The sequence below is a fragment of the Cydia fagiglandana genome, chromosome Z, assembly GCF_963556715.1.
Source record: "Cydia fagiglandana chromosome Z, ilCydFagi1.1, whole genome shotgun sequence".
Lineage (NCBI taxonomy): Eukaryota > Metazoa > Arthropoda > Insecta > Lepidoptera > Tortricidae > Cydia > Cydia fagiglandana.
This window is the reverse complement of record NC_085959.1, coordinates 14,789,573-14,806,727: the sequence shown is the minus strand read 5'-3', so window position 1 is coordinate 14,806,727 and position 17,155 is coordinate 14,789,573. Positions and strand designations below refer to the sequence as shown.

The 17,155-nt window shown below is 36.5% G+C and overlaps 1 protein-coding gene across 1 annotated transcript; it reads left to right on the top strand.

The window, feature by feature from the left end:
- The first annotated feature begins 2,414 nt into the window (after positions 1-2,414).
- On the top strand, positions 2,415-15,475 carry LOC134678939 (uncharacterized). Its single transcript, XM_063537694.1, has 11 exons — positions 2,415-3,310; positions 5,512-5,661; positions 6,138-6,270; positions 6,856-7,018; positions 7,298-7,410; positions 7,491-8,248; positions 8,624-8,789; positions 9,039-9,202; positions 9,549-9,673; positions 10,635-10,841; positions 11,374-15,475. The coding sequence occupies exons 1-11, from the start codon at positions 2,915-2,917 to the stop codon at positions 11,444-11,446; spliced, it is 2,448 nt and encodes an 815-aa protein (XP_063393764.1). The 5' UTR covers positions 2,415-2,914; the 3' UTR covers positions 11,447-15,475.
- Positions 15,476-17,155: the final 1,680 nt, after the last annotated feature.

Sequence of the window (17,155 nt, the reverse complement as noted above, 5' to 3'; positions counted from 1 at the left end):
ACCATTGTTCGTGATCGTGGAGCCGAGGTATATGTAGCTTTGGACAACCTCACAGTTGCCAATCATGGAGACATCAGGTTGATTTAGTTCCGCTCGATCCACGACCATCATTTTGGTCTTATCTCTGTTGATCGCGAGTCCGAAGGAGAGGCTTGTTGTCTCTAGGCGTTCCAACAACAGTTCTATATAACAGTATACGCCGAGTTTATTTACACTTACTTCACACGATCAAACATGGTACGGACCTTTGGTACGGACTTGCTACCACGGACAACACGGTCGTGCTTCAGTTCGATAATGTATTGAAGGTATTATGGCAAATGCTACTCAAACGAGTCTTGCATTCACCATAAAGCCCCCTCCAGACTATGTGCGTGAATCGCGGCGCGACGTCGCGGAGCGAACATATCGCGAAGTTGACGTAAGACTCCACACTCGCACACTTCACGGCGATTTCGCAGTTTGGTTTGCGGCAATATGGCGGAAAAGCATCAGCTGATCGAGTTTAACTGTTAGTTATCTATGGTATCGTACGTGATTTAGCTGTTTTTCCATTTTGTTTTATTGTAAAACCGTAAAATATAGCTGCTTAATATAATATAATCATAATATAATTCATATTTATCTTGCCACAAAGGAGCCAAAATATTGTGTAATGTGGAGTCTTGCAAGTTCGCGCTTCGCGTCTCCTTTGACGCGGGCCGAAATACCGACAGAAAACGGAGAACAAGGCGCGAAGGCGTGAACAATCTGCGAAATCGACGCCACACTTGCGTTCGCGGCTTCGCCCGCGATTCACGCGCATAGTCTGGAGGGGGCTAAAGGTTTAACTATATCTAAAATGAACAAAAACGCTTTTTTTCTTTATTGTGGTTATCAGATCACAATTTTGTAGTCACGCCCCAGGAGAGAACCAAGGGAAAGTTCAGATATTTAATTAAAATACATAAATATCTATTAAAATAGGTGGTCCGCAATAATTGAATTATTTTATTACATTATAATATATTCATTATCCATTAGCATTTCAATTATGTTTATGTTTAACGAAGATATTGAAGCTTCAATTAATCGCTATTTCGTTCCGCTGTGTAGCGTTTATCGATATATAACATGATTAAAATCGACTTTTCACATCCCTAAAAGAGCACACATATACGCTTTTACGCACACATACACAGCCTGGGCGCATCAAGAAAGGCAACACTTGATTTGAAGTCCACCTTGTCAACAGTATGGTTGTCCTTTTTTGACAAACGGCATTTTAAAAGAGCGAGGAGAGAGAAATGATACTAGTTGCTGCGCCGTCAAATAGAACAATAAAGGTAGGGGCCTTGGATCTGTCCATAGACATAATATATATATAGACGGTGTCTCAGCGCAGGTGGAAGCGCTGGTGGCCTAGCGGTGAGAGCGTGCGACTTGCAATCTGGAGGTCGCGGGTTCAAATCCCGGCTCGTACCAATGAGTTTTTCGGAACTTATGTACGAAATATCATTTGATATTTACCAGTCGCTTTTCGGTGAAGGAAAACATCGTGAGGAAACCGGACTAGTCCCAATAAGGCCTAGTTTACCCTCTGGGTTGGAAGGTCAGATGGCAGTCGCTTTCGTAAAAACTAGTTGCCTACGTCAAATCATGGGATTAGTTGACAAGCGGACCCCAGGCTCTCATGAGCCGTGGCGAAATGCCGGGATAACGCGAGGAAGAAGAAGAAGAAGACGGTGTCTCAGCGAGCTGTCACTGTTGCCACTTTTGTTTAGTGTACGATTAACAATTTAACACCACCTTGCTGTAGCCATGTCGATAAGGTCATATCGATAAACTATCGACATTTCTTACAATTTTAATTTTACTTCAAAGGTTTGACGATATCTAAAATGAACAAAAACGCTTTTATTCTTTATTGTGGTTATCAGATCACAATTTTATCGTCACGCCCCAGCAGGGAACCAAGGGAAAGTTCAGATATTTAATTAAAATACATAAATACCTACTAAGATATGTGTTCCGCAATAATTGAAATATTTTATTATATTCTAATATATTTATTATTCATTAGCATTTCAATTATGTATATGTTTAACGAAGATATTGAAGCTTCAATTAATAGCTATTTCGTTCCGCTGTGTAGCGTTTATCGATATATAACATGATTAAAATCGACTTTTCACATCCCTAAAAGAACACATATACACGCTTTTACGCACACATTCACAGCCTGGATGCATCAAAAAAGGCAACACTTGATTTGAAGTTCACCTTGTCAGCAGTATGGTTGGCCTTTTTTGACAAATGGCATTTTAAAAGAGCGAGGAGAGAGAAATGATACTAGTTGCTGCGCAGTCAAATAGAACAATAAACGTAGGGGCCTTGGATCTGTCCAATTTTAAATATTTTTATAACTGGCAACTACTCATGTCATGTCTACACTACGTCAGAGGTTAAAAACACGAAAAAAAAAGAACTGTCTATGGTTGACGCCTTGATTGACGCTAGTTGTAGATTTTTCTTAAGATTTACGGTTTTATATCGTTTTAGTAACCATTCAAACTAATTATGATCGATGTTTCAACTATTATAATTTATTTCTGAATTAATTGTACAAATGCTTTACCTCGTAATCAATTTAGAGCATGAAGATAGTGATCGGAGCAGAAGCATACCAATTATGTGCGTCTTTTATAATTTTACATGTGCGTGAATGAAATGTCAGAAATATTACGCATTTACATAGATTTCTTACTGTTTTGACCATGTAATGCCGCGTCAACGCGAAGACTTAGTTTTGCATCACCGCGAAACCAACTTGCAATTCAGTTGTAATGAAACGAACAAAAGTGTAGTGTCGGTAGGTAGGTTTTGACAGCCGGCAGGCTCGTCGAGAGTGACTTACGGTTGGCTTCCTATAAAAATGAACAGTCGTAGTAGTGTAAATGAAACGAATTTGGTGAATTTCTCGGCGGATCTTTCAACATTGAATCAATTGGAAACTAAAGACGGCCTGCTAAGTTTTCCTTTTGATCATATATACGCATGTCACTCTGAAAGTTCAGATCGCAGATCGACCCTTACGCTCGACAAGGAGGTTGAAATCACGACACATTGTGTGGTTGCTGAAGAAAAGGAACTGGTCGTCAGTAGAAGCCCAGATGTGACCAGACTCACTGAGCAGCTGTCAGCTTCTGAGGGTCAAAACAAGAGACTCAAAGATCTCCTTGTATATCACTTGGACCTCATACAACAACAGAACGAGCTGATCACAAAACGGGACAAGTTATACCAGGCTTTAAAACAAGAGAATGACACAGTGAGTACCCTACTGGCGCTGCTTAGTAACTTACCATCTTATGCTGGTTCCCAGTAGCTGTCAAGTTGAATTAACAAACTGAATATTATCAAATATTGCCCAGGTTTAAATGATTACAACATGGACAGTGTACAAATTGTTAGTTTTAATGTGCTGTGCGAATGACTCATGTCTATCCAGCATGCCTATGAAATATTATACTTCAATGATAAAAATAGATGTTTTTGTAGATCTTAGTTAGAGTTAGACCAAGAAAAGTATGGAGCGATTTTGATAGCACACACAGTGGAAGTGTTATTTTAAATGTCAAACTTCTATGAAATTATGAAACATTTGCACTGTGTGGACTATCAAAATCGCTGCAGGCTTGTCTTGGTCTAATGCTATATAATCTTCATTCAATGCGCCAATTCATAAAAAATATCATGTGAAGTATAATGTTGACAGCTAAACTGCTAGGTTATAGTATGTTTTGTTGTAATAAATAATATACTTGTAGCTAATATGACCACAAAATACATTAGAGATACTCAGTTACTATTCTATAATCCATACACATGAGATCTTTTACATTATTATGATGTTATATAATGTTAATACTGACAAATGAATATTGTCACAGTGGCAAACAACATCATCAACTTGTTTGCAAACAAACTATAGCTATGTAATTTTAAGTGTAATTAATAGATGGCGCTGTGCACTAACTATTGATTAACCACATGCAAAGCACTCTTTTACATTGCTACTTATTTGCATACAATATGCAATAAGCTTTAATGAAATATTGCATATTACATGCTAATGAACTAATTTTCTCTTTATAATATGAATAACTTTTTAGGTTTTTACTTCAATAAATGTATTTATTTTTCTTCATTATGTTAATAATATCTGCGGTTGCAGTATATAACAGATTTGCGTATAATAGGTACCTTTATGTATGTAGTATGAATGTGATAATGTGCAGAAGGATTTGATATAGATAAATAAACACTTCATGATGGAGAAACCCAGTCTATTCAAAGGTCCCTCTTTGTTGCTTACCATAAACACGAGATTTGCTTGTTTGCTTGTATCTTTATATAAATAACCTGTGAAAGCATCCTTATAGCAAGCAACAAAGTGGGACTTTTTGCTTGGAAACAATATATGTATATAGTTAACTCGAATCTTCATTTATACTGTCTTTCGGTAATTTTGAATATGCTTTTATGCTGCTGTTAATATGCATAAATTATATTATACTATCCTCTAGCCGCCCAGAGACCTATAAAAAGCTCTCCTGTTCCATTCTAATTTGAACTTTGTGTTGACAAAATACAATTTCATTTTGCTTGGCAAGGTTTGACATATGGGCGGGTAGAGGCTATATAAATGAGATGTGTACATTCTTCAGATTTATTATCTCAACTGTTTTCCATGTAAAACAAAGGGATGACAATACTAATTTACATAAATCTGATGGACTTTTGTAAAGTGGAGTTCACTAGAAGAGAAACATAATGTAAACAAATATAACAGATTAATAGCATTTGATTTATAACAATTATAACCTAAAGTTAAACTTTTAGGTGGTACTTTTCATTGAAATATTAATAATTAACATATATTTTAACTAGCAATTGATATAATTAAGAGATTTCAGTATATAAACTTTCATGGTTGTCCACAAAAAAGATGAGATTACAAAGAAATGAATGTAAATTGGTTTGTTTACATTATTTGTCATTTCTATTGAACTCTGTCTTACTTGTCATGGATGCAACATGCCAGATTATTATTTATTATTGGGAATTCGGGTATCTGAGGGTTTTGTAAAGATCTGTACTTAATATTTACCTGTAATAAAAAAAAATGTATTTACTGTTAGATTTTGAAATGGGAAAACATTGTGTGTTCTTAGTGTATTGACTAATGAAGTATTAGATTACGCAAAAGAACACATACATGGACTTGGCACAATTAATTAATAATTAATTTCAGGTCCGCTGTATTCATAACTGCTGGTAGTTAAAATTAACTCAATTAGCTTCGCTCCACCCATACTAAACTGCTATTGCAATATATTGTTATTGGCATTTAAATTGTACAAATTTTATTGGTTTGATCAACTGTGTGAATATCAAGTTTTTTTAATTTACCTCAAAAATTTACCTCAAATTAAATGTGTGTACAAATAAGTATTAAATCATTTCCAGCTTAAGTCCAAGCTGAGTCGCATGGACAGGCGGCTGACGGTTAATCAGAGACACTTTGCTAACCCCCCGCCTCTGGTGCATGTGCCATCCTCCAGTGTGACCAGTGTGACTTCAACCATTGTCAAAAGTGAACCTAGCCCACCATCACAGGTATTACATTCATATACTCTTTTTAATTTATATAATTTTGGTAATATCTGGTAGCAACATGGGAAAAGGCTCTGGCCATTATGTACCTACCTAATATCCTGATAAAGCAAAGAGTACACTTAAGAAAGCACTGATTAACATGAATTAATGTAAGATATAACTAGTAAGCTAAGTGTTGTTAAAATAATCTCCAAATATAGAGATTGTAACTGAGATTGATTATACAACTAGCTAACTATTGATTGAAAATAAACAGATAAAAAAAAAACACTCGCGATGTGATTATGCTTAACAATATTTTTTCAATTAATTTTGGAATAATATTATAATGGTACATTCTGCTGCCAACATTTTTTAGTTATTTAGTGAACTCCCATTGATCTGTCTACCTTATGCCAAATGTTAATTGTTTTATATTTTGACGTAATGAAGCAATATTAACCACTATTTTTATAATTATTGTGGTTTATTTTCAGATAATGCTTAATAGTTTTACGGAGCTCTTGTTGACAGATAGTAGAACAAATTCGTTTATATTTGAAAGTGATATCAACAAAGCAAAACCTTTTGCCCAGGAACCTTTTGAAATTGCCAGGACTTCAGAAGCAGGTAAGGTACTATTCTGTTTATGATAGATATATTTGAGCTTACTAAAAACGGCAGAAGACGTAAACACCTAAATAAAATATCTATTTTTTTTGTACTAAACATGCATTTTAGGGTTTCATACCCAAAGAGTCTAAACGGGACCCTATTACTAAGACTCCACTGTCCGTCTGTCCGTCCATCTGTCTGCCAGGCGTGTCTCATGTCCCGTGATAGCTGCTAGACATTTGAAATTTTCACAGATGATGTATTTCTGTTGCCGCTATAACAACAAATGCTTAAAAGTACGGAACCCTCGGTGGGCGAGTCCGACTCGCACTTGTCCGGTTTTTTGTTGTTTAATATTACTTATGACATAATATTGTATATGTGACCTCAACTCTGGTGCCGATTCAATACCTACCTTTATAATGTAAGTGCTTGTACTTGATTCTTTTGTATTAAAATTGAACTCTTTAACCGTACATTAAGAAACTAGTTATTTCTATCATATCAGATTCATTCATAACGTTCTTTTATTTACATGATCACTGTTTGATATTGATTTATTTCACAAACATTTCTTAGGCTGACTAACACTTTTTACAGATGTAATTAGCTATTTACCAGATAATTTGGGCGTCCCAACACTCCTGGATACAAACCTCAGCTGCGAAAACTTCACAATGATTGAAAGTAAGCGTTCATTTGTCAAAAAAGAAATCAAGACTGAAAACCGGCCCGAGCCACTGTACACGGTTACATCAAATAGGTGAGTACAAAACTTGGCAAGTTACGTTTGAATAACAAAACTTTGTGGAATACGCGCCAAAATTGAAACATGCAATGATAATTTGTTCATACTTTTACACACACTACAACTATTTGTGGAGAATATACTTATTTTACTTTATAAAGTAACAAATATAAGAAATGACATTGTATTGATTAGATTTTTTTCATTTCTCATAGTTTTATATAGTCATTTGTACAATTTTTCATTGTTTGTCATTATTTGTACAATTTCTCAATATCTTATTGTATTCTACAGTGGAAATCCGGTTATACAAAGAATACAGAGGAATAGAAGAAGAACTACTTCTGGAATTAGCAGCTTAAATCGAATGAAAAGTCCTGGAGCTAAAGTAGAGCCTGTAGAAAGTGGTAAGTATTTAATACTGACCTTGTGTTATTTATTGTAGTGTTTCATTTCCTCACAATATAACACTTTGTATATTTTCTAGCAAAAGTATTGGAAGAGGAAAAACCATTTGAGCGTAATTTTAGTGTAAATAAAAAGTCGAAAATGATCAACACATATGGGAAATCCAAAAGTAATTTTAAGAGAGCCAATCAATTCGGATCCCTGTCGGACCGGCTGCAGCTGATCGACACGACGCCCACCGGCGAGGACCCCTACCAGCTGGGCGAGGCCGACATGCGCGAGCAGTCGCCCATCCCCAAGCTCATGCTGCAGAAGACCAACCACGGGCGCATCAAGATCTGCACCGAGACGGTGGCCGGCGGGCCCGCGCCCTCGCGCCGCATCTACGAGCCGCCGCCCGACGCCGCCAAGCTCACCAACAAGCTGAAGCTGGACAACCGGTACAACCTCACCAACACCAACTACATGCACCCCTCCGAACTGAAAGCGGAAACGTCGCCAAAGACGCTCATTGTGGTCGAACCAGATTTAGATATAGTTAAAACGGAACCCGAGATCGACTGGCGGATGTATAATCCAAACAAGCCCGGAAACGAGACGAGCCTATGTGACTTTTCCTATGGCGAGAATCCCAATAATTTAGCATCTAATATTTTGCCATCGTTGGACGCCGTTGAATTTCAAGATTTATTTTCATCGGATCCATCTTTGAACTTGGACAGTCTGAACCCAATAGACTTTAGCCCTACAACTTCTACTACCGACAAGAGCTCACCCGATAAGTCTAAACGACGAGCGGGTCGAACTACAAGTCTCGTGGGACCTAATACTTCAGTGGTGTGTATCAATTATATTACATTTACACTATAACCTTCGTTATTTCCTACTCTCTTTTTGCAACTTTAATATAATTTTTTTTACCTCTACACGGCTAGGCTCGAGCTACGCAAAATAAATGTTATAATGAAACTAGTCCCGCTAGGCCATTGCGATTCATGGCAGCGCACAGTATTAGAAGTATTCACCGCGAATCAGTTATCAATGTCAATTGCTCCGCGAAATATTGGTGTCTAAACCCAGTAACTCGGTATCCTTCGACCTTCACTCTTGGCTTATTTGTATCGCGCTTCGGCTGACCGGTCATACCCGGCTATTATTGTAATTCTTTACTTATAAGTATTAGAATTAATTACGTTTGTTAATGCATTGTAGGAAGAAGTAACGGCGGCGAGTAAACGTGGAGGTGACAGCAAACGTGGTAGAAAACGAGCCCTCTCCACAGGACTACTCAAAACGAAACGTGAAAATCCTCCGAAAGGTCCCGCCATACTCCCACCGACCAGTACAGCCTCCAAACCAAAGTTAGTTAAGGGAAAATGTAAGTAATCAATTTTGAAACTTGTTTTTGGTTAAAGCTGGGTTTGGCTGAAAGCTAGTGAAAGTATTGGTGAAATAGGTGTTTGCGAAAGTTTGAGTACCATGGCTTACGATCAACATAATCCTAGTAAATATGTTATTTAACTCAGTGGCATAGAACATTTTAAGCTCAATTGTATAAATCAAATATCAGTTAACACGAAAACAACTTAAGTTCATAGCAATGACAACGTATATTTTACATTTCCAGCCGTTTGCCGTGGCAAGAAATCGCCGCTGCCAGGCATGGTGACCAAGAAACCGTACCATACGCTCGTGGGCGACCCGGACATATCGTGGTACCTCGGGTTGGACCCCGAGGTCAAACCTGAAGACGTGGATCCTCCTGCTGACAGCAAAGTTTCCACCGTAGAGGTAATATTTAAGATGGCGTCACTATCACTCTTAAGCGACGATGTAGTGATAGGTATACAAATACTCTTTGTCTATTCGTATTGCTTAATTCATGTAAATATAAAAAAGCAGTTACGATATACGTGTTTTTTGATGACTCGAGACCAGGGTATGTAATCCGGTTAAAAATGTATAGAAATGACCGGTATACAGGTAAATTACCGGTATCCCTCATACTAACATTACCGGTTGCATTTCCTACTCGAGAACCAATATTGTCCCTTACCCGGATTTGTACCCGTTTTCTTCATAGGTAGTTTTAATACCGGTATCTGTTATCAATTGATTTTAACTGTACATATTTTAGGTGCCGCGATGGAGAGAGAAGCCCTACACGAGCACGTACACCTTAGAAGGGACAGAGAATTTAGATGACAAGGTTTTTGAAAAACGCCACCAGAAATTAGAAGCCGAGGAGAGGCGGCAGCTCAGGTAATCAGTGGTTCACACTTTTATTTACAATGGGGTTGGCAACTGTCAAAGGTTTGCATAAAGTATCATTCTATAGAAATTACTAAGTGTGTAAACAAACCGCCATATTGAAACTGTCACTAAACCGTGATTTTAGTATGGCGGTTTGTTTACATAGTTAGCAAGTTCCTTAGAATGACACTAGATAGCGCCATCATAGCTATCCCGTTTTTCTATGAAATTTGTTAATTGAAAAATTGTTTCTATGAAACTCCTAGGGCTAGTAATGATACTAAATATGAGTACTTGCCGTCCTGATATAAGAGTGGTCTCTATAGTAAGTATATAACTAGATAACTGTTATCTATAGTTCGTTTTTTTAGCATTAGAAAAAAGGTAAACAATCTTGATGAGTCTTTTAAATAAAAAGCACGTATTAAAAATAAGTCACGGCAAATATGTAGCAATTATGAATCTAGATTCTAGTACAATCATTTATATTCTTCTGCTTTCGTAAGTATTAGTTACTGATTTTTAAAAAGCGTTTTTCATTTAAAAGACTTCAAAGTCAAGATCGCTTACCTTTCAACTACTTTCTAATGCTAATAAAACGAACTATACATATCTACATATAATAAAACTTAGGTTTCACAAAAAAGAGGGCATTTAAGACGTTTAATCTATAAAGGTAATTATACAGTATGTGTCTGACCATGGGGCTTTAATTCCAGGGCTTGATTTTACTCGCTAAACTGAGTTACTTTTACTATGGGACCAACCCTAAAATCGGGGTAAAATTTTTGGCTTTTCCATAGAAAACGTCCACATCTGATCAGCCAAAATGTATGAAAAAGTAAATTTTTTTTTCGGGATTTCGGGGATGGTGCCATAATAAAAGTAGCTCAGTTTAGCGAGTAGAATCGAGCCCTGAATTTAAAGCCCCATGGTCAGACACACCCTGTATAATGTTTGTATGTGGCAGATGGCACATGAGGCGTATCCGCGAGCAGCGGCACGTGGAGCGGCTGCGGCAGCGGCAGCGCGACCCGTGGGGCAGCGCGTCGCCCGCGCAGCCGCCCGCCACCTTCACCATCTGGCCGCACACGCAGCGCGACGCGCGCTTCATCGAGATCACCGACACGCTGCCCGTCATGGCCTTCGGCGAGATACTCCCCGCCATACCTCCGGCGTAAGTGCATGCCTTTCTTTTCTAGAGTCACACCGAGAAAAATCTCTAGCAATTTTGATAGCCCTCGCAGTGCAAGTGTAATTTTAAACCTCAAACTTCTATGAAATTATGACATATAAATAATACTTCCACTGCGTGGGCTATCAAAATCGCTGGAAATTTTTCTTGGTGTAATTCTACTTAACTACTCAACTCCCAGCCGTTTGAAATGTCTATTCGGCTTCTTTATACTTACCTCTTTTGTTAAACTGTTAACCCTTTACCTTCTTATTCAAAAACGTGCTACAAACCTCAATTTGCTAATAATAGTAATAATCTGCCATTTTGACTTATGTATGTACAAGGGATAGTTAAAACATAATTTAACTAAATCAGGCCCGTACAATTTTATGAATATAACAATTACGGTTCGAAATCGAATGACTAGAAAGGAATGTCAAACGGTTAAAATAAAATAAGGTTATTAGACACGATTTCAATAATGATTAATGCAATAATATATTATTTTATAATAAACCATTTTCTGTTTCAGAGACTTCGTGTTACCTTGGGTGAGGTCTTCAAAGGCTTTAAAGAGATCTAAAAGATCCAAAACATTGCATTGAAGTGTCAGACTTATAAAGCGTGTTAAAAAACTATTAAAGTATGAATTAGTACAGACAAGGAGTCCTACTAGCATACAATGTATGATGGAAGTGTTATGATTTAATCAGAGCTCATGGGGACGGGTCATTGTAAAGATAACAGCACAGCAAGTTCGCTAAATCTAAATATGATAACGGTGGGTTGCCACTTATCTTGTACAGTCAGCAGCAGAAGTGGCTAAAGCAGAATAACACGTTCACAATGATCTATACGGAACCTTATTCTCTTTGACATTTTAGAGTCCATTGTGAGCATTAAGACCGCGTAGCTACTTATTCTGCTGCTGACTATGTTCACAGAATTTGCCATTAAATACAGTGACTTATTATATTGTAATATGACACTGTTTTTATTGACAAAATGTTGAGCGTACAATGTTCGTGTTTTAAACCATAGATAAGGTCTTTGGGTACAATAATTTTCTAATAAATTGCTTGCCTAGCTACACAACATGCGCGGTACTCCGGTAGATCAATAACGGAAAGTTTCCACATGTTTGAATGTTAACGTTCGCTTGTAGTTATTACATGTCGTAATTTTAATAAGGGTAATTATTGTACCGAAATCGTTATCTGGAATACCTAATGCTTTAATTTTGGTACGGACTGAGTAATAAGTAGATCTTAGTTAAAGGATATCGGGTGAATACGGTGCTCGGGAGGAAACCGATTGATTTTAATGATGTATCCATATTAAGAAACTATCTCGTGTAATATAGTTAGGTAGGGCCTTTTTATATATATTTTTACGATGACTTATTGAATAACTTGATAACTTTTGTGTATTTACACTATATTGTTTTGATTTTTTATGTGTTTTTATATTTTGTTTCTTATGGCTTCAGAAATGCATAGTTAAAATCTTTCAGGTTCCTCTCGAGTCCCCGTATGTGTAATGTGATACGAATATCATGGTGTTGTCACGTTTACTGAATACGTGTTAAGATGTACGGTGCGCTGTGAGTGTATTTCCAAGTCGTGTAGGCCTGTTTCCATATGAGGTGTATATTGGGATAATGTCATGACAAGTGAAGTAACCATATTGTGCAACTATTACCTATTATAAGGTTTGCAAGAGAAATAAGTAATACGATGCCATTTCACTTAATAACATTATTTTTATTATAAATAAAATAAAAGAATATTAGTCGTTTTTCCTGTGGGTATGTTCCGATTCAAGTTTGTAGTAAAATAATTTATCTTGTTTAAATGATAAGTACCCTACTAAAGCAGAGTTATTTCACAGTATTATCCTGAAACCATATTAAATCGTACCTCAATGGTAGGTTATGTAGGCACTAGCCAAGTTCAAATTATATTAATTTTGGGAACGTCACTGCTAAGAGTTATCACTGCGCACGAGTCCTTATCAGCGTAACTTGATAATATAATACTTTTATCTACTAAAAGCAGTTAACCAACCAAGTACCTAATTAACAAACTTTACTTCTTGACTGTCAAAGCCAATGAGCATTCTGCGCTACGGTATCTTTTATTCCATCACGTAAACGGCACTCATACAACGTTACTCACGCGCAGTGGCGGATTGGCAGTCTTTGCCGCCTTAAGCCCCAGGCCCTGTGGCCGCCCCTTTCTCAGCACCCATAATATTGACTATATTTCGAGTTATTTCTGGTTATCATCATTTAATGTTTCGTTACAATTTTATGTCTTATCTTGCCGCCCTAGGCCCGGGCCTACTTGGCCTTAGGGCAAATCCGCCGCTGCTCACGCAATACTTCTCTGTCTATGGGATGGAGTCCTTTTAGTGTTTTAAGCAATATGGCTGATATCTGATATGGCATAATCTAAGATGCGCCAATTTGATAGCCATTGTAAACAGAAGACTCACACTACTCGCTTTACGTTTATATGATATCCTACTTAGTATGTGAAGTACTAAAATTATTAAATACAGGGCCTCGTTTAGTTTATTTCAATTATTTGACCAAAATTATATTAATATCAAAATTAAGGGCTCATTTAGACGATGCGAGAACTCGCATGCGAGTTTAATTACATTGCGGGTTTTGATCAGTCGGTTGAATTGGCGTAACCAACAGTCCGCAATGTAACTAAAATTGCATGCGGTTTGCGCGCCGTCTAAATCAGCCCTAATGCTTTGTTTTGCTCCTTCGAGTTTTCGATGTCCTCGTTAAAAGTCGGATACTCGGGTAAACGTTCGATCAACATCAACCCTTCAGTTTTTGATGGCCAAGCGTACGGCTTTGCTCATGTAAACTATAGTGATGAAACGCGTGTAGATGGAACCTTGTTGTTGTCCTATAATTTCTGCTAGTCATAGTTTACCCGAAGAGACGAGGCAAAAACATACAACCGACTTAAGAACCTTTTGAAATATTGAAGTTGTAAACAAGATCTTAACAGGCCAATATATCCATTTATAGTTTGTGTGTGGCATGCGACATTAACATACCTACTTAAATATTATTAACATACACCGATTCAAATAACTTCAGTAATATTTTCCATATTAACTTAGGTTTTTTATACGCGATATCCTACATCTAAATACCTATAGAATTTGTATGCTTATAAACCTGCAATACTACATAATACCTTAGTATACTTGACTCCATTATTAATAAAGTCGAATAAAGTACGCTTACAGAAAATATTGTTATATCTATCTCCATGTCCAAATTGGATAGATTGCTATTGCTGATTTATGCTAGATAATAGCGAAGTAAAATGTAAGCAGTAAAGCCGGTTTACACTTGTAAGTACGAGTAATACTTGAGTAAGAAGCACTAATACCACTATCTTCTAACTAATAGCTTTGTGGGCCTACTTACTTACGCAAGTAAAACTTACAAGTGTACACGGCCTAATAATGACTGGTAAATAATTTGAATTAGTTTATTCTGCCAAAAAAATATTAATTATTTAGCCTGGAATAATCGATCAATGTTTATGTGTGTACATAGTTATTGTGTTGTTATTTTCTCTTTGTTATCGTTGTTTTAAACATGACAAGTAACTTTTAATATAGTATTTGTAAATAATATGTTTTAATGACATACAATGTAATAATATCGAAATACAAATAGTACGACACACATAATTTTACCTGAGTGGTTCGTTTGTACCTACATTGATGGCCCCCGAAACATCATAGAAGTAATCGCCCAAGACCGAGATTCATACATTATTTACATTTTAACTTTCCAACCATGTTGGTTTTTAGCGTTCGAATAACAATCAATTGACTGTCGCACTTTTAAGAATATAATGATAATTCAAATAAGTATGATAATACATGTAAAAGCCGCAGTATTGAAACGCGTTCTCCGGCTTCTGACCCACATCAATAACGTATCGCATTCGTTTTTAAGCGGAAACTGGCCCTATTTGCATGTTTCAACCCTTGCGCGACCGGCGCGATGCGAAATTTAGCCAGGTATCATCGTTATACTGTCTCACACTTTCAATTATAGAATAGGCAATTATTGTGATCTGTTATTGTAATATTTTGTATGCACGGGGGGATGGAAAGTTACTGTTGTACGTAGGACATTTTTTAAACAATTATCTTCCTTAAAAATTAGGATATTTTTTACATTCATGACTCAGTAGCAACATTAAAATTTAAACCATCGTGGAGACTATTACTTATCCGTGTACACAGGATGTAAATGTTAAACATTTTTATCCTTTCTCGCAAACAAAGTTGCCGCAAGCAGTATAACTATAGTACTTGAATGGTCCGATCGTATTGTGCTAAGTTTTGGTTGTTAGTCGTCTTTGTGGAATGTTGTATTATTTATTACGGTGTTTATTCGGTCGTTTTATCAGGTCTATTGGTGTTTATTATGCAATGTAATGTGGCGTCCCCCATTTATAATGAATTTCATTTGATGTTTTTGTAAATTTTGCAAATCTGTAAGATTTCTGGTGAATTTAGGTGTTTGTATATAAATAAAAATGTTTTTAGTTTTATCTTGCGAGATCTTATTGGTCGACATGTAATATTTTATGTGCCTAGGAGTTTATTGATAGTGTTGTAACTAAGTTATAGAATTTGTTTTTGATTGTCTAATCGTAGTATTATATTTACTGTAATTATAAAATGAACCATTAAGGCCACAAGTAACACTTACTAGTTATTAGTTTTGCCTAGCATTTTGATGACTGTATTTTTCGCATATAATTAAAATAATGATATTTTTTTACATATAATTACATAATGTTATCTGGTTATTTTGCATTATGCACTGAAATAATTATGCCATCAAGAGTCCGCAACTAGCTCGGTTCTCCATACAAACGTAGTTACGCTCTCATTTTAAAACGTTTAGCTAGATCGCTCTGAAACTTTGTACCTACAATATAGAATAAGGTATATCTATGCCTGTAATTAGTTTATGTAGTTCAGATACCATAGTTAAAAAAATAGAGCGCATTAAAGTTTTTCATATAAACCAATTTCAGGCAATGATATACTTTATGTCATTGTATGTGCAATGTTTCATTACAATCCAACGCGTAGTTTTAAAATGAGCATGAACGTCCACTTGTATGGGAAGGTGAAATTCGACCGAGCTTGCTGCGGACTCTTAAGTATGACTAATTGTAAGTAAACAGCTCTATATTAGCCACCCAAGTCATATTGGCACAAACACTTCTATCTTTAAAACATTGCAGGCTGGACATATTCACTGTCTAGTAACTTAGTAAGTGCCAATAATTGAGTAGTTTACCTTAACAGTTGAACTCAATAGTTCATAGTCTGTGCGGAAAGAGGAGAGTCGTAGAATGTATGGGGCCCAATACATTCCACGACTTTTCTCTTTCCGAACAGAGTCTACGACCTTGTCGTGTGATAGAAATGTATTCAGATAATGTTATTTGAGCTATGTACATAGCTCGTCTATAAGTACATAGCGTCCAAGGCCCCGTTTCAGGAATCATGCAACTCTTGTTCAATCGTGCAGCCGTGGCACCTACACGTACATAATAAGATTGATTTAATACGATTACAATTCTATGTATTTTTCATGAAACGGTGCCCTAGTTTAATATAATCTTTAGAGATTTCCGTTAATGTATAGACGAGTAGGTAATATGTTATCACGCATGTTACTACTCTCCGTTGTTTGATAGTATGGCATATTTCTTGAATAACATTTAATTATGTAGTTTATAAATAAACGTCGCTGATAGGACATCGTCACGATATGGAATAAGTAGTTGTAAATATTTATTTAATGAAATAATGTAGTGAGTGGTGTACTAGTGGCTTACGGAACTTACTACCAGCATTCTAGTCTGTTTCATTAACATCGTTATTCGTTACTCATAGTTTACCTACGCAGCTCGAATTAATTACACCGTGTCGTATCCTGAAATAAATTTATCCATTTGTGCGTACTAGCCGATTTTTCAAAAGTATGGTTAAAAGGAAATATATGTATATTGTGATATATTTTGGTGTTTTTATTCAAAAGCTTGTTCGCCGGGTGTAAGATTGTCGGTAGAAACTTCTGTCCGAGCCACAGTTATAGGTTAATCATAAGACGCGTATTAACAAACTGCGCTCAAGTAAGGCACTACAACTTCAAAACCAGTCTTACTTCTGATCGGATGTCTTATTTAATAGGTACTGAAGTTAGGTTCCGTCAGGCTTGAGCGCTGTCTATTAATGTGAGC

Excerpts from the sequence above, each read along its gene's own strand:
- LOC134678939 (XM_063537694.1), top strand. The coding sequence starts at position 2,915 with ATGAACAGTCGTAGTAGTGTAAATGAAACGAATTTGGTGAATTTCTCG. Across the intron at positions 6,271-6,855 it reads TGCCAGGACTTCAGAAGCAG|ATGTAATTAGCTATTTACCA; the intron begins GTAAGGTACTAT and ends CACTTTTTACAG. Across the intron at positions 7,019-7,297 it reads TACACGGTTACATCAAATAG|TGGAAATCCGGTTATACAAA; the intron begins GTGAGTACAAAA and ends TGTATTCTACAG.